General features: G+C 45.1%; 3 protein-coding genes across 4 annotated transcripts in view; 2 read left to right on the forward strand and 1 right to left on the reverse strand.

Annotated features, from left to right (window-relative positions):
* The window catches only part of TTLL12 (Tubulin tyrosine ligase-like 12), a 363841-nt gene that overhangs the window by 179130 nt on the left and 156735 nt on the right, over window positions 1-27976 (forward strand). For both annotated transcript variants that reach the window (XM_050168995.3, XM_055065384.2), the window contains exon 10: window positions 2880-2991. In XM_050168995.3, the coding sequence (XP_050024952.2) occupies window positions 2880-2991 (112 nt within the window). The remainder of the gene's footprint in view (window positions 1-2879; window positions 2992-27976) is intronic.
* Window positions 7329-10044, forward strand: LOC140213729 (uncharacterized). Its single transcript, XM_072285004.1, has 2 exons — window positions 7329-9019; window positions 9441-10044. Exons 1-2 carry the CDS (start codon window positions 8316-8318, stop codon window positions 10033-10035), a joined length of 1299 nt encoding a protein of 432 aa, XP_072141105.1. The 5' UTR covers window positions 7329-8315; the 3' UTR covers window positions 10036-10044.
* LOC140213662 (uncharacterized) lies at window positions 10069-12412 on the reverse strand. Its single transcript, XM_072284915.1, has 3 exons — window positions 11830-12412; window positions 10840-11076; window positions 10069-10664 (listed from the first exon to the last, which is right to left on the reverse strand). The coding sequence occupies exons 1-3, from the start codon at window positions 12387-12389 to the stop codon at window positions 10169-10171; spliced, it is 1293 nt and encodes a 430-aa protein (XP_072141016.1). The 5' UTR covers window positions 12390-12412; the 3' UTR covers window positions 10069-10168.

Here is a 27976-nt window from a genome sequence, read left to right on the forward strand (position 1 = left end):
ATGTGGCTGTATCAACAATGCACCTTTATTTCGCCTGAAAAACAGCCACTTGAAGTACCGTATTTACACTACTGTAAGGCGACTCGAATGTAAATCAACACCCCCCCATATCGCATGATAGGAAAAAAAATAAAAAAAAGGAGAGCATATTTGAGGTTGCATTCGATAATGAAAATTTATTAGTAGCTGACATGGTCACGGGACTACTCATCTTCGCCAGTGCTGCCGCCCTCATCATTGCAACGGTCCCACAGCGCGTCGTCGTCCCGCAAAATTTCACATTTGGCAAACGACCGCACCACCACATCTTGTGGAACAGCAGCGCACGCCGAATGCACCCAACCAGACACAGCCGTCAGGGAGGCTCTTTTGACAGGTCCGGTTGGCATAATTTCATGGTCTTCTGCCTCCAGCCACTCGTACTCACAGCGAAGTAGGTCAAAAGGCGAAGATCTGGGCTTGTTTCATGACCATGTCGCACTTCACTGGCAGGGACTGATTGCACATTTCAGCGACGTACATCGCAAGCTTAGCCTACAGCTCCGGAAAGCGTCCAGACTTCGGCACATGGGAAATTCCTCACTTGCCGTCACAGGTGAAAATTTCGTTTCGCTGCAGTTGCCACTCTCGCACCACCTGTTCAGAAACATCGAACTTGCTGCCCGCTGCGCAGTGATTTGTTTCTTCGGCGTAAAGGATGGCAGCCCTCTTGAACGCTGCTGTGAACGAGTGCCGAATGATTAGTGGGCCTGGAGCACTCATGACGACTGAGGAAGCATAGAAGTAGCACGTAGCCGGCAGTCAAGTGGAACGCCTCAATCCAATGCCTTTCGTCAAACTATAAAGAAAGCTAAGTGCAACAGGCAAAGAGAAACCTGCGAGCAGCACTCTTCCATGAACTACCGATACTCCCCGCAAGCACCGCCATTCTGAGGGTGCCACCCCGAATGGAACAGCGGCGCTTCCATCAACTATCGACACCCCCTCGTGAGTGTTGTGTGCACTGTAAAACTCTCGAAAATGTTAAAAAACCCTTCCAAAAAGCGAACAAACACGCGGGATAGCGAAACGCTAGAGGAAGGGCCATAGAGCAAACGTAAAATTATAACTACGTTGTAGCTCCCATTGGTCTTGCCTTTTTGGCGGTGCCATGTTTTGGTTTCGATTGTAAGTCGACCCCCCCCCCACTTCAGATTTTCAAATTAAAAAAAAAGTGGTTGACTTACAATCGTGTAAATACGGTAGTTATCGATGCGTGACTGCTTGGCGCAGTAGTTAGCCGCACCGTTGGCTGCGTCCTCCAGTCTGTTTACAGTGCGCAGCAATTCACTGTTACCGCCGTGGATCATGTAGGCACGGAAAAATCTTGGAGGCCATGGTTTAAACTGACATATTATCCGGATATGGGCACGCTGGCTGTCCAAATTATCTGGCAAAATTTGCATGCAAACTGTTGGGACCACCGGAAACCTTCGAATTATGCGGGATTTCGAATTAACGACCTTTTACTGTATATACCAAACGCAAAATATTTTTTTCTCACTTTACGGTCACCCTAGAAAAATTACGGTAAATTTTTTTCGATGTAGGTCCCTCTTTTTTTTCGAAGTAGGCCCCTCAGAAGAATTGGAATCTGCAATAAAAAAAAATCGACCCTGGTCGGTCGCGTATGGCGAAAAAAATCGACCCTCAAAGGGTTAATGCGAAGCATTCTTGATGAGTTGAAGCCAGATTTTTGTAACCACTACTTATGTGGCCATTCTCGTGAGCTGATCATACAGATAAGGCAGCGTCATCATGTGAGCCAATCTTGAATATAGTGCAGTCTAAATATGTGGACTGGTAGGTGCCACTGGGAATGTGCTGCTCTTCAGCAAACCTCTTTGACACCAACCTGGGTCACTGGGTATCACAACAGCAACAAACAACACCATGTCCTGCACTCCACATCACTTTGCAACATTTCACAACAGCAGTAATCGTATGCCCTTGAATAGTTATATGATTCATAACAAGTATTCTCTACCAAAGCAAGCATGCTTCGTATTACGTAAATATCAACTGGAGTTGAGCCTGCTTAATTTCTTCCAGATGTTTGGCTGCCGTCGTACCTGTACAGCCATAACAACTTGGGATTTGTTTCTGCTGCCATACATGTACGACAGTCATCCTCAAAGGGTTAAAGGGACACTAAATAGACAAATAAGTTGACCCCTGTATTAGTACCTTAGGCTTTTACACTGGCAGAAAACACATTCACACTGTGGGAGTAGACTTGAAAAGATGAGTAGAACAGAAAAGATGCAAGAATGGAAGACAAGTGGGAACGCCACCTCAAAGTTTCCATGCCAGCTGGGCGTGACATCACATATTTTGCAGGATCTGGTCAGGTCTAGTTAATCTTTTTTACCAGTTAAGAGGGACTACATTGTACCCTGAAGGAGCCAAAGACTGAACTGTGTGAGTTTTGAAAACTTTGGCTCAAGCACAAAGTGTGAAATGCAAAAAAATTCCTTGAAATACGCGATGTCACCATGACTTGCCAGCACTTGGGCCTTGCTTTGAAATTCTGAAAATTGAAGTGTGTCCTTCATCTGCTCATCGAATGGTCAGCCATTGATGGCGACATTTATGAAAGTTGAGTTTAGAAGCAGTACCTTATCAGGCCAAACTGCTTTAAAGTTTCTCTTTAGTGTTCCTTGAAAAGTTAGAAGCAGCAATACCTGGGACACCTGACCTAACTGTGGCTGCCCGTAATTTATTCCCTGCTAATTTTTAAACACCTCTTATGGCTTACTCCTTGATGACGTGTTCTAGCTTTGAGGGGTATATGCAGTAAACTTTCTGTGTGAGATGTAACGGCTGTTTTTGACTCTCAGAGGCCTGGACAACCTGTGGATCTGCAAACCCTGGAACTTGGCTCGTGGTTTAGACACCCACGTGACGGACAACCTGCACTACATCCTGCGTCTACCAGCCACGGGTCCTAAGGTGAGCACATTTCCGCAATGGCCATGGTTACTGGAAGGCATTTTGGGTCTGTGAGAACACAGACTTCTAATACCAGTTTCGCATGGCCACTTTTGATTACATTCAAGCCTAATCGTGGACAAATTTCTTAGTCATGTAAAAGTACTGAAAGACAATCGCAGTCATGATTGGCTCTTATGTGCAAGCTGCGGTAGGGAGCCGATTGCGATCAGCTTTCTTGACTGAGATTGCCTGGTAACAATAACATTGAAACAGCACTAGACGACAGGACCAGAAAGAGGAGGAGACAAACACGGCGCTGAACTTACAACTGATTTATTTGAAGTAAGAAGTCAACTTATACGTACAAAAACTGGGCATGCATGCGCCCGGTCATACATCGATGATCAGATACCAACTCCGGACAGCCAACATACGCACGCGACCATTGTTACCATGGAACACCAACTCGCCCAATCTGCTGCCCTTCTGAGATTGCCTCCCTTCCCTAGCTTGCACAAATGAGCCAATCACGATCAAGAAATCTGTTCGAAACTGGGCTCACTTTTGATCAAAAGTGCACCATGTGACTCTCATATAATGTGAATTCCGGACTTTGAAAATAGAATTGCATACTCAGAAGTGCAGATACTATCAGAATTTTTTGATGCTGAACAGACATGATGCAAAGAGCAAAAAAAAAAAATGGAATAAAGCAGGGAGCGACAGGAGAAGACTTTTGTTGCCGGCTGCAAAGCCATTTTCTAATTTTGGGAAGGGGGGAAATTCGGCCTTGTTTGTATGACATATTGCAATGAAGCGCGAAAGACGGGGACAGATGGAGAGTACAGCACATGTGCTAACTTCAACAAATTATTTATTTGAGGCAGGGCTTGAGTATACTGTATCTTTCCACAAATAACCTGTACAGCTAACTACATCAGCCTGGGAAGAAAAACAAATAACTTGTGCATACAACAGCGCTCTAACATTTACAAAAGCAGTCTCTATTCATGGATGCATGACTCGTCCAAGTCATATTTTCAGCCAGCGGTTCTGACCTCCCTCCCCTCCCTTCGGCAGTGCTGCTAAAGCTGGATTCACATGATGGACATTATTGCGGACGAATCAGTCATGTGGCATGTGACGTGGATCAGATCACTTCGCAGCATGGATGGAGCAGCCGTCACATGGGCAATGGTGACGAAGCAAAGCAACAGAGCCAAAAATTCCAACAGTGATTCGACTCTCTGCCATATCGTGAAGTGCTTCACATGGAGCACTGTGGGTACAGTTTACTTATGATCACTTGATACGTTATCCCCAAGCTCAGATCGCGACCTTCTCTCCCGTGTAAATATACCTAGCTTTACCTTCAGATGCTGCTGTGCTAGGATGCCTGTTCAGCATGGCTCATCGTGATCAGAGTTGTAGTTCACTGCATGCACTGCTTGCCAACTACTAAATGCAAAATGTTGACCCTTAAAGAGGAGGAGATTGGGTGACCATGAAGGAGGGAAGAAAGGAGCTTGAACATGCAAGGGTGAGGGCTTTCTATTTTTTTATTTATTGAATTGCGGAGAACCTTGATTTGAGATGTGACTTCATGGCAGTGCAGCACGCACTGCTGTGAAGCCAGACCTTAGGGTGAAATTCGCATGTAGCTTGCACCCCTACTTCACCGCTAAATTTAAAAAATTTTAGGTGGAGGTTATGAGCGTAAGAATATGGTATTCAGTCAAAGCCATTTATAATGAACTTGATAGTCCCATGAAATATACTCATCTCCAAAGTCGGTTATATATGAACTCACCCTTAAAAACTGTTGAAAATGAACCGCATTGAATCTACTACAGTCAAACCCGGCTATATCGAACTCGCAAAAAAACGCCTATCAGTTCGATATAGAGCATAATTCGATATAAGCCTGCTAAATAATTGGATGTCATAAAAGCACATGTCATTTATAAAATCACTTTATTAACGAAACTAGCTTAGTTTGGCATAAATTAGTCCTGCATTTTCTTCTGCCTGGGCAATTTCGCTGCCTGCGACGCACGCACTTCCCCACGTTGTCTAAGGAGTCGGAGCAGCTGAGGCCGCAACCTTCCGCATTCGCGCAGAAGCGCCGGACTAATGCGAGTGCACCAATCACTTCGGAGGATGTGGGCAAAGGACCGCAGTTGCTTTCCTCAATGTGCCTACTTTCATTTGTGCTCGTTACGATGTCGGCGATGTAGTCTTCGTTTCCGGGCTCTACCGTGGTCGCGACACCATCATCTGCACTCACAAACTCGTCCACCGTTGATTCGCATGTCCCGAAAATTTTGACAGCTCGCTCCAAGCTTCGGCAACACCGGCAACGGCTTCGTCGCATTCATCAGAATTTACAGTCCTCACCGAGCACGCGGAAACCGGCACGTATGAAGAACCCCTCGTACACGGCCGTGCGTAAGCGTCGGGCGCCATGGGCACCGGGTTGCGAGTCTGGCCACTTTAGCCCTAATCGTGCCGAGAGTGCTCCTCGGAATCTTGCACGCTGCGGGGACATCCAACTTCTCATCGCGTTCGACGCGATTTATGATTTGGAGCTTCACGACGAAAGGCGAATTCTGCCGCTTCATCACGGCAACACTGCGGGAGAAGGCCCACAAGGCGCACACACGATAAACCAGAGAAGCAGCCAGAGAACTCGCGCTTTCGCCATCTTGCACGAAGAGAGCACAAGAGCCTCTGGTTGGCTGTCTGAGCAAGCGCTGTAGGCGGGCCAGGATCATTTTTTGCTGGGGAGTGTCGCTAGATAGTGATCTAAAGAAAGGAAGGACGCTTGATTCTGCAACCCGTGAGGGAGCACGGCGAAGCGTAGTCAGGGAAGAGGGGGTGGCAGGTGAAAGATGATAGAGAAAGAGGGAGGATGTGGCCTAATAGACTCCACTATGCGCGACAGGGGGAGTGTCGACGGCTCGCCCGAACAGCCCGAGGCAGCGCGGTCACGGTAGGGAGAGCGGTTGGATGGAGCCGCGCCGCCGGGTTTCCCCGCTACCGCGAGGGAAAGCCAACTTCTGGGGGCACTTTTCCGCCGCTTGACGTTCGATATATCGGGAGTCACTGCAATATTTGTTCGATGTAAGCGTAATTTTTGCTATATATACTCGTTGTAACTATACCGTGACCAGAAATTGTTCGATATATAGAATAATTCGATGTAAACGGGTTCGATATAGTCGGGTTCGACTGTATAAGCAGTTACAATTGGCAGCACTGTGGTTTGAAAACCACATTCTCAGTGTCATTTTTGTTCCTGGTTAGAAATCTCCATCTAACGAATGAAACGTGACATCGTACATTTTGAAACGGCAAGTGCAGCCGCCTTTTTTTATTCAAGAGCTTGCAGTATATTTTACTAGCAGTGGGACATGACTGTATTCTGCACAAGAGAGTGAAGTGGTTCTAGTTGGCTGGGAGCATAAACTTCCGAAACTGCTGCGGCCTACTGCCATTTTGCGAAGGTCTCGGACATCATAGCCTTGGCATTACTACTGTGCATCAGCCACACAAGAGCTGTGAGATTATGTTATCTATGTCGCTTTGAGTGAAAAAAATGTGATGTTCAAAGGTCAAAATGTCACCATGAACTGTTATTGCCAATCAGCAATGCGCAAACGAAGCACCGCCAAAACGTGATCTCCCAATAACGGCATAGTAACTGCTGAACCTTTACGACATTACGTGTGTGGTATAGTGTCTCCCCCTGCCAGATCTCCGTGTTTCCATACATTTATGTTTCATAGTAGTATAGCTAGATGGCGCACCCTCCTTCTGTCATGTGACGAGCTTGGACCTATCAGGAGGTGTCATCTGGCATGTGAAGTCCTTTTTGGCAATAAACGGCCGCGAGCCGGCTGAGTCCTTTGTCCGGTTTTCATCAGGAGCAGTTGGCTCCGCGTCTCCCTCTCTGCACGGGCGCTCGCCGCGCGTTCGCTGGGCGCTGGGCCCCCGCTTGCCTGCCGCTGCCGACACAACATCTTATGGCGACGAAGATGGGATTCCCGCAGCGGTTCTGACCGAAGCCCCGTGAAACCAACGAGCTTCGTAAGTGAAGTGTCCCTTCCTGTGTCTGCACGGCAAGCAAACGCCGCCAACGCACTTGGCGTCGCGAGGCTTCCGAGCCTAGGCCTTCTCGACCCCTTTGTTTTTCCTTGCCCCATTCCTGCTGCAAGCTCCGGCTTGTCTCCTGCACTGTCTCCTGCACGCTACCGGGCATGGCTTCTTTCACGCCGAGCCTTCCCGTTTTTCTTGAATTGCCCGGGCCACCGGTAATTCCATTGTATCGATGGAAAAAAATTTTTCAGGCCCACCTCGAAGCGGCTGGCGGTGGCGACTGGACGGACGCGCGACGAGCGTCCACGCTCGTCAGCGCTGTCGGGCGTGAGGGACAACGAAAGTACTTTGCAGACGAGGAGCAGGAAGCAGCAAGGCAGTTAACCGGCGCAGCGTGACCGTCAAGCGAAGCAGCAAGGCAGTCGACCGGCGCAGCGTCAACGTCAAGCGATACGATCCCGCCAGCGTCAGAGTCCCAGAAACTCTTGCAGCGGCTTGACCGGCTGTTCGCCGCGTCAACAAATGTGCTGGCGGAGAGGCACGAATTCACCAGTCAAAGGCAGTTCGAGGGAGAAGGATTCCTGGAATTCGTGACTGCACTGAAGGAGAAGGCGGTACAGTGCAACTTCGGCACAACCTACAAGGAGCGCGTCCGAGACCAAATAATACATGGGGTAGCGAACGCCAGCGTTCGCGAAAAGTTATTAGCTCATGGCGAAAACCTGTCCCTGGACAAGGTAGAAGAAATTGGACGCTCTTTAGAAGCCTTGCATCGAGCGAACCGCGCGTTCGGCTCCGAAAATGTACGAAGAATCGAGGCATCTCAACTTGGCGTTCCGTCGACGCGCCAAGATGACAGACTTCTTCCGGGAAGCTGCCAAGATGGCCGACTTATACCCCTGTCACACTGGAAGTTTTAATGTCATTCGAACCGAATGGCATTCGGTGCAACGAATGTCATTCGCCCGCGGAGGTGCTACACTCGAAAAATTAATGTCATTCGGTCGCGATGTCAATGGCGATCATTCCGAAAAAAACGGGGCGACTAAAGTAGAACAAGGAAGGCGTAAAGTGCTCATAAGCAATGCATTTATTTAAAAATATCTTTTGGAACGTCGCTTCACCGAAAAAAAAAAAATATTTTAGTACTGCGTGTAGAAAAAGTTGTTCTATTTCAGATTATGCGGCCAGTATAAGCCAAAACAAGACTTAGCCGCCTGAGTAGCCGATAAATTGAAAACAAAATGGCTGACATGGCGACACTGGACGACGACGCTAAGTTGCAGCAGGTGAAGCGATTAGTTGCTGCGCACTTTGCATTGCGAGCAAGGCGTAATAATCAGAGGAAGCGATTAGACGTTCTAATAGACGCACAGTCAAGACAGAGTGACGAAATTGAGCAGCGCATTCAAGCGAACTCGTTCACTGTTGCGGCTGTGATGGCCAGCTGTTCCATTGTTCACCGAGAGCGTTGGACATTTCAAAGAAATGAGCGCTGGTTTGAGGACACTTTGCCGAACCTTGGTGAAAATCACTTCAAGCAAGCTTTCCGTGTATCGCCGCCTACGTTCAGGTATTTGGTGGAAGCCTGCAGATCCGTCTTGGAGCGCCAAACGACACGATTGAGAAAGCCGATCTCCGTGGAAAAGCGAGTGGCGGTGGGGTTGTACAGATTGTGCTCCAGTGCAGAGGACCGAACCATCGCGCACCTTTTTGGCATCGGTAGGTCAACGGTGAACGTGCTGTGCAGAGAATTCTGCAAGGCTGTAATTGATCAGCTTGAAGGGGAATGGCTTCGCATGATCCGCCGCCAGGAAATGAAGAAACACATGAGGGAATTTTTTGCTCTGAGTGGCTTTCCTCAGGGTATTGGCGCTCTTGACGGCTGCCACTTTTGTGTGTCGCCACCTAAGGAGAACGCCGTGGATTACCACAACTATAAAGGATGGTAAGCACTACGAAAAGTTTTTTTTTTTACTTTTATAACACCATTTCACGTACACAACTTGGATCTTGTGTCTATAGTTTGGGAAATATTAAACTTTTCATGGGCGTTTACTGTCCATTTTACTGTTTACGTTTTACTGTCCAGAGAAAACTACGTATGAAATTGAAAGATTATAATTTTCAGTCTTTTGTTCTTGTTTATGAAAGTTTCATAAATTTGACTTGCGAGAGGTTACTTCATTACATTTCTTGTAGAGCATATTTTTTGCTAGCATGGCACAAAACTATTGCTACTTAGTAGCGTTGGTCTCTTCAGCAGCACTATGGACACAAATGACTTCTATCATTTGGTCAGAAAATTACAATGCAGAATACACTGCAGTGAAGTGCATAATCGTATTTATGTATTGCTTTCTGTGCAGGTACAGCATCATACTTCTGGCGATGGTGGATCACATGTACCGATTTCGGTACATAAATATTGGAGCTCCAGGCAGATGCCACGACGCCAACGTGTATGCAAGGTCGAGATTGTCTACGTTGGTTGAGGGCGCATACTTCTCATTGCCCGTAGCTGTGATTGAGGATGTTGAGGTGAAACCAATTATTCTGTGTGACCAGGCATTTCCACTTACTACTAACCTCCTGAAGCCATTCTCAAATGCCTTGCCCGACACACACGAAGCTGCTTTCAACTACAACCTATCAAGGACGAGACGCATTGTCGAAAATGCATTTGGAAGGCTGAAAGCCCGCTTCAGGTTTATTATGAAAAGAATGGAGTGCACCTTACCCAATGCAAAGCATGCAATTAGGGCATCGTGTATTTTGCACAACATTTGTGAAGGTCTCAGAGACACTGTGGAACAGCAGTGGGAAAATGAAGCCACTGCATTTGATGCTCTGTATGAGCAACCATCACATACTACCACTGCATCCACTGCGACAGGTCATCAAGTCAGAGCTGCCCTTGCGCAATATTTCTGGAAACGGGCAACACAAAACACAATGAACTAAAGCCTCACAGTAGGAAGCATACTTCGGTGTTTGTTTTTTAGTATGCCTGAAGGAGTGTTTGGCGTCAGTTGAAGAGATCACTTCAAGTAAATGGAGAAAATGGAAAACAGTTTATTTAAACAATTTTCCAACACTATTTTCCAACAAGTTTTTCCAACACCGTTATCAAGCGTTCTTCCCGCTCGGCAGCAGCTTCATCGAGCCTCAATTGCCGCTCGCGCATGCTAAGCTCTTTTTCTTTTGATTTCTCTAAGCTGAGACGAAGCTGCCGCTGCTCCTCAACAACTTGTGTCAACAGCAACTGCTGGGAGGGCTGCCTTTTCTTCAGGGCCTGTCTATCGGCTCTCTTGCGAGCTGCTGGTGGTGTTGGCGCTTGCGAGCCCTCGCTGTCAGACACCAGCGGCGACGGGTTTTCACTGGCCGAGCCCTGTGTTGACAACAGAGCTTCGGCGTCTACAAGGGCCGCATCACCCACCGAGGCGTCCTCGTCGCTGCCAAAATCTTTTCCGTGCTCCATGCTCGTGATGAGCTGAAAAAAAAAAAGAATACAATAAAAATGCAATTCATTGTTACCCAAATGTTTACGAGAAACTGTTCCGATGATTTCATATACATAAACCTGCACACGTGAAACATTTCACGGATTAATAAACTTAAATATGAAGGGTGCTGCAAATGTTTCAAATATTCATTTTTGGTATGTCCCTCCAAAGTTTGCTGTGCAGACAATAGCAATGGAAGCACATTGAAAAACAAAAAGTAGTTTTGCTTAGCGCCAATTATGATATAAAAAATTTCGCATGCTTGAAGACATAACTGTTGCAAAAATTTATTAGAAAGTATTGTACAATATGCATTGCACTCACCTGTTCCACTGTGCTGCTGCTGTTGCAGACACTGTCATGCAGCAGGCTGTCATCATTAATAGGCAGTGCCTGGAGAAATTTATGTATGTCCCAATAAAAGGGCCACGTTATCTGGCCACAGCCCGTGCCCTTTTTTTTATTGATGTCTCTGCAACAGAAATAAAGCAAAGCCACGTTTCAACTGCATTGTCGGTTCTCAAGTTCATGTTTTGTGCCATAGGTTCATACAACACACCCGAATAGCAGTAACAGTACAAGTACAGCACACGCTCGGAAGGTCAACGTAGCGAAAAGATGTCGTTGCTTGAAATTAGCTGTTCCCTGACGCGCACCGAGATACTCGCTTACAGGGCCGCTCTTTTGTAGCGATGCCTTATTCTATGCTATTCTTATCATCCACCACACACGGCCGCCTGATCCCGTTGATAATGTGGGCAGACCGTCGCTCTGACCACTGGCCAAGCGCGAAAAGCCTGAAAAAGCATGGAATCGGAAAAGGCATCGCTACAAAATACCGGCCCAGATGTTCTTTTTATTTCGCTCTCTGGAAATGAAAGTCGTCGCAGCACGAAAAATACGTCACACAGGGCACTTTCAATCCCGAGCGGACACGATCCAGAACGCGCCCCGCATTTCTCTATGCGTCCCGAAGGACTGGCGTATCACATTTCGGGGCGTCCCCATCAGCGGATTGTTGTATGCCTGCTGGTCCAGTATGCTAAAAGATACACAATGCGTCCGATGAAGGTATGCGCTGCGTGAAAGAAAAAAGTGCGCCGCGTCTATTAGCTCTTTCGACAACGCCAAGTGACGATACTGGCGTCCGCTCTAGAAAACAACCTGGGACGCTACTTCGCCCGATATATTCCCGTTATTCCTTTCTTATTTAACGAACATGCACAGCGTCAAAAATAAAAATTGTACTTACCTGTATTTGTTTCCAAGGTTTTCAATCTTTGTTTTTGTTTCTTTCACACTTTTTTCAACGCCGGCTTTAAAAAGTTCTTCCACCATGTGCGCGTACACTTTCTGATTCCTTTTGGCACGACGCAGGTCGCTTAGGTTGTCCTCCCAAATTCTAATTAAAGTAAACGTTTCTGATTGGCTCCAATGTGCCCGTCCCGCTGCCATTGCTCGTCCCGCTGTTCCTGATGCCTGCTGGAACGAAACGAGGCGGCGATCGACTGCTTGCAATATGGCCGACGAGCAGAGTGTCGGCGGCAGGGAGCGGAGGCCAGACGCTGCTGAGCTGGAGAGTATAACATTTTGCGACCACCTGCCGTACATATTTTGTCTCTTTAAAGTAACAAGTTCATTAAAACATTTAAAGCTTATTATTTCTTTACGAGTACGGCTTTCAATTTGCAAACGCTCTGTCGTGTTTTGCAGTAATTCTGGGGTTGAGAGTACACATTCGCTTCGAAGTGGGAAGCCGAATGAGTTTCTCGAACTCATTCGATTGCGGAAGTCATTCGGTGCTAATGACATTAAATATCGCTGTGTAGCAACCGAATAATGTCATTCGATGCTAATGCCATTCGGTTCGAATGACATTAAAACTTCCAGTGTGACAGGGGTATAAGTCTGGCAAGCCATGAAGATGGCCGACTTCTTCCGAGAAGCCGCCAAGATGGCCGACTTCTTCCGAGAAGCCGCCCAGAGGGCCGACTTCTTCTGAGAAACCACCAAGATGGTTGACATTTCGCACATGGCTCCTCCGGGAACCGTGGTGCATGCGAATCGGTGTGGCAGCAGGAACCATATCGCGTCCTACAGGAATTGTCCAGCAAGAAATCGGTGATGCAACGCCTGCCACACGTTGGGCCATTTCGCTTCGGTATGTCGCAAGACCCGAACATACGCGTCGCAACCCCCAAAGTTCTTCCGAGGTACGCACACGTCCTCATCGTGACAGAAAATAGCCTCCGTGGCTCGATGATTATGTTTCTTGAATGTAGAGCGTATTGCCGTCTTCGAATGCCACGGCTAGGGGCCTCGCTGTGACATTTAGGAGACAGTTCACATGTTTCGTTAACACAGGTATAAAATGTGTTCCTTGTTGCGGTGCAGCGAGTCTTGTGCCGTGTTCCTTGTCGGATTTTGTCTTGAGTGACTGCCTGTGTTTTGGTGCCCCAAGTGTCGTGCGCGTGTGTGTGAACTTGGGCGGGAACGAACTGAGTTTGTCTTTGGACTTAAGTGCGTGCCTTGTGTGCGACTGGTGCACGTGTGTGTGAACATGGGGGGGAATGAACTGAGTTTGTCTTTGGACTTAAGTGCGCGTCTTGTGTGTGCGTTTCACTGTATGCTTACTTTGTTTCATGGGGGGGATGATGCGGTATAGTGTCTCCCCCTGCCAGATCTCCGTGTTTTCATACATTTATGTTTCGTAGTAGTCTAGCTAGATGGCGCACCCTCCTTCCGTCATGTGATGAGCTTACACCTATCGGGAGGTGTCATCTGGCGTGTGAAGTCCTTTTTGGCAATAAACGGCCGCGAGCCGGCTGAGTCCTTTGTCCGGTTTTCATCAGGAGCAGTTGGCTCCGCATCTCCCTCTCTGCACGGGCGCTCGCCGTGCGTTCGCTGGGCGCTGGGCCCCCGCTTGCCTGCCGCTGCCGACACAACAATGTGGTGACAGCGCACGGTGCAGTGGCCTCACCGATTCGGGCCACATTGACAGGAACACTTGAGCTTCCATTGTTCCTATCGTGGAAGGACATAGATGGTCATTCCAAATCGTTGAAATAGGTATACTGCAAGTGGTGTCGTGCGAACAATTGCACAAATATGAGCGACACTGTATGGCATCCAATGTGGCACCAGTGGACGGGCCAGTGCATGTCCCGCGCCATGCTGTTTGTGCTGTAGATGCTGTATGCCTCCTCCCTGGAGGCGTGCCTTGAAAGTGCATGACTTTCTTTGCGGCTTCCAAAATCCACATGCGGAGGTCACTCACGCATCTCAAAGGCCGTATCATCGTCGCGGTTGGACTGGAGTGGGGTGTGCACAGCCATGCGGCTAGTTTCGTCGTGCTTCCATGCTTTCATACTTAGCGTATGCTCTCTTTTTACTGTGACCGAGTTCAGAGTGTTCATTGTAACAGTACGACGGTTTAAAAACATTTTTTATATCTTGAAGCAGTTTCAATAGGCAGGGTCAGAAAATCATAAATGCACTTAAATGTGGTCGTTCCAACTGATAGATCAAAATCTATGGGATTCTTATAAGTGGGTTTGACTGTATACACTCAAGTGGCTCAGAAGCCATGCGCAGATTAATGAACATTTAAGAAGATAACTCTTTCTGACAGTGCTATGGAAGGGATTCCCACATGCTGAGAACCGAGCTTATCAATTTTTGCAGATTGAACTATCAGTCTAGTTAGAGTGCCTTTATTTTTTCTCAGAACGGCGCCCCTCTGAAAGAGTGGACAACACCTGCACATGCCGCAGTGCAATGTTTATTTTTTTTTTACGTTGTTACGTTCGCTGAGCTTTTGGTTCAGACAGCGACCTGTCTGTCCTATGTAGTATTTGCCACAGCAGAGGGGGATTTGATGTACAGTTAAAACTCAATCCAGTGAAACCCAATTTTACAATGTTCCCGATCTAACGAAGAAATTTCCATTCCCCGGCAAGTGCCCATAAGGTTGAACGATGTCATTCACCTGAATTAACGAAAGTAGCTTGCAATAAACGCAATTTAACTAATCTTTTCCAGAAATTAATCATTAATAAAAGCTGTGATTTCATTCTGATTTTGACAAAGCAGGGTTTTACTTCAAGCGTGCGCTCTAATGCTGTCACGTTAAAACATCTAGGCACCCTAGTCACGGCCCTAGCTTTATTTTGATGAGGCTGCACACTGCACCCATGCATAGAACAACGAACTCGGCAGCCGCTAGTGTTCTTACGTACCAGATGGAGCCAAGGGCGGTGGTAGTTGGGCTGCCTTCATGGACTTTTTACACTTTTTACACGTGCAAGCATGGTTTAGCAGAAAAACGCACGGTGAACTTCTACCCGATTCTAACATTCACATTATCTATCGCAAAGATAGGGATGACAGAAGACGTGGTGGGGTATTGCTTGCCATAAAAAAAACATATAAATAAAAACATAAATGGTAAATGCAAATAAACATAAAAAAGTCCGCGATCATGACTGCAACCAGAGAAACAGTATCATCAATCTTTACGTACGCAATTAACAGTACTCCCCTTAACAAAGTTGAAGAAAACAAATATCGAGGCGTTACATTAACCTCGGAGCTCAAATGAGAGAAACATGTCAGTAACATCTCAAAGGCGCTGCACAAACTATTTTTCCTAAAAAGAAGCCTGGCGCTAGCAACCAAGTCAACGAAGCTGCTTGCCTACACATTATTTGTAAGGCCTGTTCTCCAATATGCTAACACAGTCTGGTTTCCGTATACACTGACTAACATAAGCAAACTAGAATCAATACAAAGGAAAGCTGCGAGGTTCATCTATAACAAATATAAACATACAGACTCACCAAGAAATCTTTTAACCCAGTCCAGTTTGCGAACACTATCCACAAGAGCGAAACACATTGGCTTAAAATTCTTGTTTCAAGTAATAAAAAATAACTATAGGGTAGATACTGCCAAATACCTTTCATTTTCCGAGGCTCGACCTACACGTAATAAGCATGCGCACACGTTGACAGAATATGTGTGTAAAAATGACACATTTAAGTATTCTTTCTTCCCACTTGCAATAGCAGAATGGAACCAACTTGATGCTACTAGTATCACCAACATTGAATCATTATCTGAATTTATCTCACAAATAGAAAAAATTGTGTGTGTGTACAGGAGTACCTATGCATGCAGGGACACCAGCACAGATTGCTCTTTTGTTAGGAAATTTTAATAAACCTTCTCATTTACGACAGCCTGTTCGTTTGCCATAATGATTCTTAAATGCTCTAAAGTTTAATTTTAGTTACTTCTGTTTTATTACTTGCCCTTAGTGGACACCTGTGCTGTCATTATTCTCCTTGGCCATTTCTGGCAAATCCTCTTGTCTTTTGTTTTGCTCCTTTCTTTCTTTTTTTTACTATTCCGTTTGATATTAACATGGTATTACTTGTATAGTATGTATAACTTTTTTATTTTTAATTTAATTATGCTGCAGGCCAATACTTTGGCCCAAGCAGGAGGGGCATATCACAAACAAGAAAACACAGAAAAGCGTATACAATGCAACATGAAATGAACATAATGCACTAAAAGAAGCACAAATGATAACGTCAACATCGCTAACTTGCACAAAAATGATTTTGCAATGCAGCCATGAAATCTTTAGACTGAAATACACTAATGGGACGTGAATTCCAATCGTTCACCGTTCGGGGGAAAAAACTGTACTTGTAAGCGTTTGTTTTCGCGAAGATCAGTGCAAGCAAATACTCATGACTGTGTCGTGTTCTCCTCGTAGAAGGCCGACATATGGAAGCTGGTAGCGTCATATTATTTTTTCCAGAAAGAGTGTTATGTAGTAGTACAAGACGATTAATTTTTCTGCGTATTTCGAGTCTCTGTATTCTATTTTGTAACATTATTGAGGACGGCGAATCCTTCCTGGCATATTTCCCGTAAATAAATCTCACTGCTTTTCTCTGTACTCGTTCAAGTTCTTTTGTGTCTTTCATGGTATGCGGGTCCCAGAATTCGGAAGCATATTCTAAGTTTGATCTCATTATTGCATTGTAGGCTAACATTTTAGTCCTTACAGGCGCGTTTTTAAGCTTTCTTTTTTTGAACCACAATTTTTTTAGCGCAGCTGAGCAAACATCTGAGATATGAGTTGACCATGTAAGCTTATTGTTGAGGGTAACGCCAAGGTATTTGTATTTGTCGACTTCGAGGACAGTTCTATTTCCAAGTTGGTACGGAAAAATGCTAGCAGATTTTTTTCTTGTTACGCGTAAAAGTACAGTTTTTTCCGCATTGAGCTCCATTCCCCAATTGGAACACCAGTCAGTGATTTCTGCAAGGCATCTTTGCAGCACAAAATGATCATCATAGGACACAATTTCCTTGGAGATAACACAATCATCCGCGTATAACCGTATGGACACATTACCAGGAATGACATCAATCAAGTCATTAACATAGATTAAAAATAACAATGGTCCTAGTACACTGCCCTGAGGGACTGCTGAGGTGACCTGACGTGCACTGGAAGTACAATTCCTAATATCAACAAACTGTTCTCTGTTTTTGAGATAAGCACATACCACTGTATGATACCAAATGGGAGTCCAATTTTATCTAATTTATGTAATAGCTTTGCATGGGGAACTTTATCAAAAGCTTTGCTGAACTCCAGAAAGAGCACATCTATTTGTCCAGATAAATCAAGTATGCGGGATAGTTTATGTACGGTTGTTACGAGTTGAGTTACAGTGGAGAGTCCTTTCCTGAAACCATGCTGAAAAGGTGATAGTATGCTATGATCTTTCAAAAACTCTTGTATAGAACCAGCGACAATATGTTCCAATAGCTTACAACACGAGCTAGTAATAGATATAGGACGGTAATTTGAAACACATTGGCGGTCTCCTTTCTTATGTACCGGCACAACACGTGCTTTACTCCAGACTGATGGTATTGCACCTAATTTTAAGGATAACTGAAAAAGATTAGAAATGAATTCAGATAATTGCTCAAAATATCGTCTCAAGAAAGCATTAGGAATGTTATCGGGCCCAGCCGACTTCTTAATATTTATATTTAGAAGCAATGCCAGGACACCTTCGCGACTGATTAAAATATTATCTACCGATGGGCTACTTGTACTGGAAAGTTCACACTGATCACGTTCTGTAAACACACTTTGAAAATATACATTGAAGTATTCAGCAATGCAGTGCGCATCCTCTATTTCAATTCCATTGATGTTAATGCTTTGTATCTGTTGTTTTCTCTGGCTTAGATACAGCCAGAACTTTTTAGGATCGCTAGAAATAAATTCTTCAAGATTCAAGCTGTAGAACTCATCTCTAGCCGAATTTACCTTTCGTAGCAAGTCTTGTTTCATCTGCGTAATCTGCGGGGTTGCAGCTTTGTTCCTCTTTCTCAGCCTTTTTATTTTACGCTTGGTCTGAATAATATCTCGATTTATCCAAGGATTTAGGCGCTGTTTTCGAACTACTTTTAAAGGGACAAAGTGCTCCGTACAGTACTTTACAGTCTCCTCAAAACGTTGCCATGAAAGTTCAACATTATTTTCGATTATACCAAGTTGTGTATCTAAATAATCTATAATCGCAACATCATCTGCCTTAGTGAAATCTCTAATTGTTTTAACTGTTCTATGATCTTGGTGCTTCTGCGCAGGAACTTTCCAGCAAAAAGATATCAGCTTGTGATCTGATATACCAGGCTCGACCGTTGTTGTTCCATCAGAAAATTCTTCGCTCAGGAATAGAAGATCGAGATTATTTCCACGGGTGTCACTATAAACAGCCTGCTGGAGGCCCAGGCTGAACATAATATCTATCGCCAAGTCACCAGAAACCGATGAACCATAGTTTAAACGATTCCAGTTTAGACGCGGTAGATTAAAGTCACCTGCTATTATTGAGTGTTTTCCCTTTAGTTTCAGAAGATGATCATACAACTGATGCATAAAAGAGTCATCAGCCCCTGGGGCCCGATATACAGAGCACAAAAAAAAAACGACATTCCCCAGATAGATACCTTCAAGAGTAAACTTTCGTGTTCCTTGATTTAATCTGCAACTGTTACATGAACACTGGATTTTGTTATGACTGCAATACCGCCACCGCGAGAAACCCTGTCTTTTCTGTACAGATGATAGTTCGGCGGAACTGTTTCGTCGTCGCGAATGGCTTCGTGCAACCAAGTTTCCGAAATGATGCAGACATGGGGGTAATATAACAAAAGCAAATCTTCCAGCTTATCTGTTTTATTTACAATACTTCTGGCACTGAATGAGAGAAGCCGGAGCTGGTGCGCCTGCAAAAGCTAGCTTTCGGACGTTGAGCTGTTCGTTCTATAATTTTGTTTGCGGCTCGGTGTACTATCAGTTCCAGAAATCTGTTTACGGGAGTTGGAGGCATCATCCCAAGAAAAATACTGGTCATCAATTCGCAGCTTATCGTGAATCAGCTGAACCTTTTTTCCGCTATCTTTGTCTGCCTTTGCACTAGTCCAATGCAGTTTGCGTTTGCGCCGCGTGTCAGCGCAGTAATCATTCTGAATAGAAATGTTTGAACCTTTTAGCTTAAATGCGTTTTGCATGACTGAATGTTTTTCCGTGTAGTCCTGGAAATACACGATAATCGGCTTGCCATCTGAACTCGTCCCAAGCCTATGTATTCTTGCCACCGACGAACAGCTCAAGCCCAATTTATTCAGAAAGACGTCGTTTAGAACCTTGTCACGTAAGAGCGACAAAGTTTCATTGGGAATTTCCGGAACGCCAAAAACTATCAGATTTGATCGCCTACTTCGATCTTCTAGGTCGATCATCTTGGCTTTCTGTGATTTAGGTATCTCTTCCATTTTACATACAGTTGTGACCAAGGTAGCAGCTGTGCTCGTATTTTCTTGCACGTCTTCTTCCAACTGAGTCAAACGTTTGTCAAAACAATCAACCGCTTTTTCTGTATTTTCAAGGCGCATTTTCAAGACCACGATATCATTTCTTATTGCCTGTTGTCCTTCTATCAAGGATTGAAACATTTCTTCAACTGTTGGTCCAGGATTTTCCTCAACATCGCCACACAACATCAGTTTGCAGGAGCAAAAACAATCATAGGCTATACTTATACAAAGTTGAGGGCACGGCAGAACAACTAAAAACCTATTGTCACTACGAAACGAACAGTTGTGACCAACCTGTACAAAGAAGATGAGGCGCATGGTGAACGACCTGCGCCAAGCGCTTTCGCCGTGCCCACTGAAGATCCTCGGGTGCGGGACAGTCTTTATAGGGGTAATGGCCGGTGACGTCACGAATCCATGGCTTGGGAAAAGAGGCGGTTCGATGCTGACATTGAGTATCCGAGCTTGATTGCTGATGCTTGGTGTTGTCGATACCGGCGTTAGCGTGGCTGCAGGCGATGAACCGTGCGCTGACAGCAACAGAGCCTGTACAAAAAAGATGAGGCGCATGGTGAACGACCTGCGCCAAGCGCTTTCGCCGTGCCCACTTGCACTGCTTATGTTATTTTTTTTAATAACCTATACTTAGTTTTTCTTGCACTGTACAGATGAATTATTGTACTGCCCAACTGTCACGTTCTCGAAGGAGAGCAGCAGTATTGCAAATAAATAAATATCATGTAATTTCTTGTGCCGGTGCCTTCAAGTCTTGAAACTCTGTGGGTCAGCGTATCATTTCCCCAATCGAATACAATTTATGGTATATGCTACAGACCACCCAATAGCTCCTACAATTTCATTTCCGAATTACACAATAACATTACCTCTATTCGAACCAAATACAACAAAGCTGCCATTTTCCTGCTTGGTGACTTTAACTTTCCACACATTGACTGGCAAAATTCGCAAGGCCAATCACATGCATCTTGTGAGTTCGTTCAACTAACACTTGATTTTTCATTTTTGCATTTAACCGACCTACCAACTCGTATCAATAACATTTTGGATCTCGTTCTATCGTCCGCTCCCGAGTGGGTTAACACTATCACTTTTGCGGATGGGTTCAGTGACCAACGGGTATTACAATTCACAGTTCATACACCTTCATGCTCACATCACCTGAAAACTAAACAAGTATTTGATTACAAAACGTCAGCACTATTAATAATGGTTTGGAAAGCTTCACGTCATCATTCTTGGCAGCTTTTTCTGCGCAGACAGTGAAGGAGAATTGATGCCTGTACAAAGAAAAGTTAATGGAATTAGCACATGTGCATATACCAAAGGTTTCATTTCGCGATAACTCATCGAACCCATGGTTCAGTAAAGCTCTTCGTACTCTAAAAAATAAAAAGAAGCGTCTGTACAGGACTGCGAAGCGTGTGGACACACCTGTATCTTGCAACAAACATAAGTCTTGTGATGTAGCCTGCTGCAATGCCCTGTGTCAAACCAAGCAAAAATATTTGTCTTGCGATCTGCAATTACTGCTTTAAAACAACCCAAGAAACTTTTGGAAAACGATCTCTCATGTTAAAGATTCCGACATTTCACAACTACTTGATAGTTCCGGCTTGCCAATTGCACGAGAGCTTTCAGCATCTATCTTTAACAATTACTTCACGGCTGTATTTACAAAGAAAGACCATTCAAAAATACCAACACCCATCGGACTCGATTATCCATACATGGCTCCTATCAATATGATAACCACTGGTGTTGCTGAGCTGATCAACAACCTCAAAATGTCAACTTCTTCTGGAATGGACAGTATAAACTCAAAAATGTTAAAATATACAGTAGTAACCTCTAGCACAGTCCTTTCTCGCTTGTTTCAGCAGTCCCTTTCAACGGGGGAAGTTCCATATGACCAGAAGGTCGGTAAAGTTATACCTTTTTTAAGTCTGGCGATAAAAGTGCTGTTAACAATTACCGCCCGATATCACTAACAAGCGTTCCAGGTAAGCTGCTACAACACATATTCTTTTACACGATTTCTTGCTTTCTCTTGATGCAGTATTGTCCAAGCTAGCTTTTGAAAATAAGGATGTACTGATTGTAGGTGATGTTAATATTAACTTACTTGACACTGAAGCTACCTCGTACACAACTTACGCTGATTGTTTTGCTGGATTTGGTTTTGAATCACTCACTGACTGTCCAACTAGAGTAGCCTCTCGTGGGAGCAGTACGCTCATTGATCACATGTTATCTAACATATCACCATCGCCTTGCTCCGGGGTTATTGACACTGACATAACCGATCATTTTCCTGTTTTTCTTACATTTAACAATGAAATACATGAGAGCAATAATAGATACTTTACTTCCGTATTTAGCACAGATACCTTTATTGAAGCCATCAGTGAAACTGATTAGTCGCCAATTAATTCTATGTCTGATCCCGAAGCAGCACTAAACAAATTCTGCACTTTATTGGCCGTTTCGACTAACACACGCACTGTAGAATGTGGGAAAAAGTACTAATATTCGTGCAACCTATGGATGACGGAAGGTGTTCTAGAAAGTTTAAGAAAGAAGGAAAATGTGTACAAGAAAACTAAATGTCAGCCCTTTAATACTGGACTAGCCAGACGCTATAGTAGGTACTGTAAATTACTGAACGTTTTACTTAAACAGGCGAAAAAAAGATGCTACGAAAATAAATTTGATCAGAATAAAAGCAATTCCAAAATGCAATGGCAGTTATTGAACTCTTTTCTTAACAAGTCATCTGTTGATGCCTCTATACCAAAATAAATTACAATGATCTCACTCTTTCTGAGCCCAACGAAATTGCTAATGCTTTCTCGGACTGCTTTTCTTCCGTTTACGCTAATAGCAACCTACATGCGCAGTTGCATAATACTTTGAGCCGTATGACACAATCATTCTTCTTTTTACCAGCTACACCAAATGAAGTGTGCTCCACGATTGCTAACCTTAAAAATACAGGACCTGGCTTAGACAATATTTGTGTCAGGCATTTAAAACTGATTGCGCATTTAGTTTGCGACACACTCTGTAATATTATCAACCTTATGTTTAAAGAAGGTGCATTCCCTTCATTTTTAAAAAATGCCAAGATTGTTCCTGTTTTTAAAAAGGGCAACAAACACACAGTTTGTAATTACTGACCAATTGCAATTCTTTCCTGCCTTAGTAAACTCATTCAGAAATTATTTGTTAAACGTCTTAATAACTACTTAACAAAGTTTAAATTGCTAAAAACAATCAATTTGGTTTCCGCCCTGGAAGTTCCACGAATCTAGCTGTTTTATCTCTAACTGACTACATAAAAAAATGTATTGATTCGGTATAACCAGTCCTGCGCTAAGATTCTTAAAAAATTACTTGACCGGTCATACACAGTACATGCAGCCAATACTTCTCAGTAACAAAATGTATTAACCAAGGTGTACCACAGGGATCAGTTCTGGGCCCTTTGCTTTTCCATCTACAGTCGAACCCGGCTATATCGAACTCGCAAAAAAACGCCTATCAGTTCGATCTAGAGCATAATTCGATATAAGCCTGCTAAATAATTGGTGTCATAAAAGCACATACCATTTATAAAATCACTTTATTGGTGAAACTAGCTTAGCTTCGCACGAAGTAGTCCTGCAATTTCTTCTGCTTGGGCAATTTCGCTGCCTGCGACGCACGCGTTTTCCACATCGTCTAAAGCGTCGGAGCAGCTGAGGCCGCAACCTTCTGACCTTCTGCATTCGCGCAGAAGCACCGACTAGTGCGAGCGCACCAATCACTTCAGAGGATGTGGGCCAAGGACTGTCGTTGCTTTCCTCATTGTGCCCACTTTCACTTGTGCTCGGTACGATGTCGGCAATGTAGTCTTCGTTTTCGGGCTCTCCTGTGGTCGCGACACCATCATTTGCGCTCACAAACTCATCCACCGTTCACTCGTCAACAGCTTCCGGAAATTCTGACAGCTTGCTCCGAACTTCGGCAACATCGGCAACGGCTTCGTCGCATTCATCAGAATTTAGTCATCACCGAGCACGCGAAATTCGGCACGGCTGAAGCAATTTCGGATGAACCACTCGCACACGACCGTGCGTATTGTCAGGATTGGGGGCTCAATCCCGTCGCTCGTGATCCGTTGTCAAGATTGGAGTCCGGCATGAATTGGAAGGTAGCTGGCCCATGCCGTCGTCCAACTTATCCATGCTGAGGACGTTGATGAAGGGAAGGACTGCTTCTCATCGAGAACGAGGAATATGGGTTTATTTACAATATTTATATCAGTCTAACCTGACTGTTTCAGAAAGTACATCAGTCCAACCTGACTGCTCGAGAGAAGTGTGTCGAGCATCCGTACAACAGCAGTTTTTAAACACTCGGTCCTCCCGCTATACAAGGCGGCGAACGTTCGTTTAGTCATCACAAACCAGCCGCCTCCCGCAGGACGGTCTACGCACGCAAAAGCACACACGTTCGAAGGTCCGGAACCGACGTCAGAGGGCCCCGTAGAAGTCGGAGCCGTTCCGGGTAGCGCGTTGGGGAGTTTGGGAACAATAGTGGGCCCGCCGAACTCGTCCCGTCACAAAGTCGATTTAGTCACGCTGTGGCTTTAATAGCCTGTCCATGCGGTACGATTCAGCCTCACTTGATCATCCCAGAGCGCCTTCACTTCCTTGAGACAACTCCAAACGTTTGCTTTCAAGTTCCAGTTGCATTTTTCTTAACTCGCGATCTTTATCGCGTTCCTCTCTCTCTCTGTCCCGTTCTTCTCTCTCTCTTTCTCGTTTCTCTCGTTTTTTCAGAAGTTCAAACCCCATTTCAATTTCTTCCTCACTGGCCTTTTCGGAAATTAGCACCAATAATTCCGATTTTAGCATTTCCTTGCGCACATCTAGGCCAAGTTCCTCACCAACAATCAACAATTCGTCTCTCAGCAGTGTCCTTAACTCCATGATTGCTGCTTTACTGCCTTGATCCTGCTCTCTAAATCTAGCTAGGAAAACACAACCTAGCTAACACTCAACAATCTAGCTTCCCTACTGTTCTAAACAGAACAACCACAAAATGAAGCCTAGAGAGTCAAAGCAAGAACCAAGCACTCACCGCAGTTGCAGCACCACGTCGCAAAGTCCATCTCACCGCTGTCAGCCAGTTGTCAGGATTGGGGGCTCAATCCCATCGCTCGTGATCCGTTGTCAAGATTGGAGTCCGGCATGAATTAGAAGGTAGCTGGCCCATGCCGTCGTCCAACTTATCCACGCTGAGGACGTTGATGAAGGGAAGGACTGCTTCTCATCGAGAACGAGGAATATGGGTTTATTTACAATATTTATATCAGTCTAACATGACTGTTTCAGAAAGTACATCAGTCTAACATGACTGCTTGAGAGAGAGTGTCATTCCAACATGACTGCTCAAGAGAAGTGTCAGTCCAACCTGACTGCTCGAGAGAAGTGTGTCGAGCATCCGTACAACAGCAGTTTTTAAACACTCGGTCCTCCCACGATACAAGGCGGCAAACGTTCATTTTGTCATCACAAACCAGCCGCCTCCCGCAGGACGGTCTACGCACACAAAAGCACACACGTTCGAAGGTCCGGAACCGACGTCAGAGGGCCCCGTAGAACTCGGAGCCGTTCCGGGTAGCGCGTTGGGGAGTTTGGGAAGAATAGTGGGCCCGCCGAACTCGTCCCGTCACAAAGTCGATTTAGTCACGCTGTGGCATGTCTTGCACTGCAGCTCTCCGTCCTTAGCAGTGCCGGGATGTTGCCGCCTATAGTCGTAAGTGGGCGGCAATCTTGCACCGCAGATGGCCATTCTTAACAGTATGCGTCGGGCGCCACGGGCACCGGGTAGCGAGTTTGGCTGCTTTAGCTCTAATCTCCCTCTTATTATTCAAGATCGTGCTGAGAGTGCTCCTTGGAATCTTGCACGCTGCGGAGACATCCTACTTCTCACCGCGTTCGATCCTATTTATGATTTCAAGCTTCACAACGAAACGCGAATTCAGCCGCTTCATCACAGCAACACTGCGGGAGAACGCCCACAAGGTGCACACACAATGAACCAGAAAAGCAGCAGCGACACAACTCACACTTCCCGAGGCAGCGCGGTCACGGTAGGGAGAGCGGCTGGATGGAGCCACGCCACCGGGATTCCCGCCACCGCGAGGGAAAGCTAACTTCTGGGGGAACTTTCTGCTGCTTGATGTTCGATATATCGGGAGTCGCTGCTTTTTTTGTTCGATGTAAGCGTAATTTTTGCTATATATACCTATTGTAACTATACCGTGCCCAGGAATTGTTCGATGTAGAGAATAATTCTATGTAAGGTTCGATATAGTCATCATCATCATCAGCCTGGTTACGCCCACTGCAGGGCAAAGGCCTCTCCCATACTTCTCCAACAACCCCGATCATGTACTAATTGTGGCCATGTCGTCCCTGCAAACTTCTTAATCTCATCCGCCCACCTGACTTTCTGCCGCCCCCTGCTTCGCTTCGCTTCCTTGGAATCCAGTCTGTAACTCTTAATGACCGTCGGTTATCTTCCCTCCTTATTACGTGTCCTGCCCATGCCCATTTCTTTTTCTTGATTTCAACTAAGATGTCTTTAACTCGCGTTTGTTCCCTCACCCAATCTGCTCTTTTCTTATCCCTTAACGTTATACCAATCATTCTTCTTTCCATAGCTCGTTGCTTCGTCCTCAATTTAAGTAGAACCCTTTTCGTAAGCCTCCAGGTTTCTGCCCTGTATGTGAGTACTGGTAAGACACAGCTGTTATAAACTTTTCTCTTGAGGGATAATGGCAACCTGCTGTTCATGATCTGAGAATGCCTGCCAAACGCACCCCAGCCCATTCTTATTCTTCTGATTATTTCAGTCTCATGATCCGGATCCGCAATCACTACCTGTCCTAAGTATATGTATTCCCTTACCACTTCCAGTGCCTCACTACCTATTGTAAACTGCTGTTCCTTTCCGAGACTGTTAAACATTACTTTAGTTTTCTGCAGATTAATATTTAGACCCACCCTTCGGCTTTGCCTCTCCAGGTCAGTGAGCATGCATTGCAGTTGGTCCCCTGAGTTACTAAGCAAGGCAATATCATCAGCGAATCGCAAGTTACTAAGGTATTCTCCATTAACTCTTATCCCCAATTCTTTCCAATCCAGGTCTCTGAATACCTCCTGTAAACACGCTGTCAATAGCATCGGAGAGATCGTATCTCCCTGCCTGACGCCTTTCTTTATTGGAATTTTGTTGCTTTCTTTATGGAGGACTACGGTGGCTGTGGAGCCGCTGTAGTCTTTCATCTTTCAGTATATTTACATACAGCTCGTCTACACCCTGATTACGCAATGCCTCCATGACTGCTGAGGTTTCGACAGAATGAAACGCTTTCTCGTAATCAATGAAAGCTATATATAAGGGTTGGTTATATTCTGCACATTTCTCTATCACCTGATTGATAGGGTGAATATGGTCTATTGTTGAGTACCCTTTACGGTATCCTGCCTGGTCCTTTGCTTGACAGAAGTCTAAGGTGTTCCTGATTCTATTTGCGATTACCTTAGTAAATAGTTTGTAGGCAACTGGCAGTAAGCTGATTGGTCTATAATTTTTCAAGTCTTTGGCGTCCCCTTTCTTATGGATTAGGATTATGTTAGCGTTCTTCCAAGATTCCGGTACGCTCGAGGTCATGAGGCATTGCGTATACAGGGTGGCCAGTTTCTCTAGAACAATCTGCCCACCATCCTTCAACAAATCTGCTGTTACCTGATCCTCCCCAGCTGTCTTCCCCCTTTGCATAGCTCCCAAGGCTTTCTTTACTTCTTCCGGTGTTACCTGTGGGATTTCGATTTCCTCTAGACTATTCTCTCTTCCATTATCGTCGTGGGTGCCACTGGTGCTGTATAAATCTCTATAGAACTCCTCAGCCACTTGAACTATCTCATCCATATTAGTAATGATATTGCCGACTTTGTCTCTTAACGCATACATCTAACTCTTGCCAATTCCTAGTTTCTTCTTCACTGCTTTTAGGCTTCCTCCGTTCCTGAGAGCATGTTCAATTCCATCCATATTATACTTCCTTATGTCAGCTGTCTTACGCTTGTTGATTAACTTCGAAAGTTCTGCCAGTTCTATTCTAGCTGTAGGGTTAGAGGCTTTCATACATTGGCGTTTCTTGATCAGATCTTTCGTCTCCTGCGATAGTTTACTGGTATCCTGCCTATTGGAGTTACCACCGACTTTCATTGCACACTCCTTAATGATGCCCACAAGATTGTCGTTCATTGCTTGAACACTAAGGTCCTCTTCCTGAGTTAAAGCCTGTTCTGTAGCTTGATCTGAAATTCTTCTATTTTCCCTCTTACCGCTAACTCATTTATCGGCTTCCTATGTACCAGTTTCTTCCGTTCTCTCCTCAG

This window comes from Dermacentor andersoni, chromosome 10, assembly GCF_023375885.2.
Source record: "Dermacentor andersoni chromosome 10, qqDerAnde1_hic_scaffold, whole genome shotgun sequence".
Lineage (NCBI taxonomy): Eukaryota > Metazoa > Arthropoda > Arachnida > Ixodida > Ixodidae > Dermacentor > Dermacentor andersoni.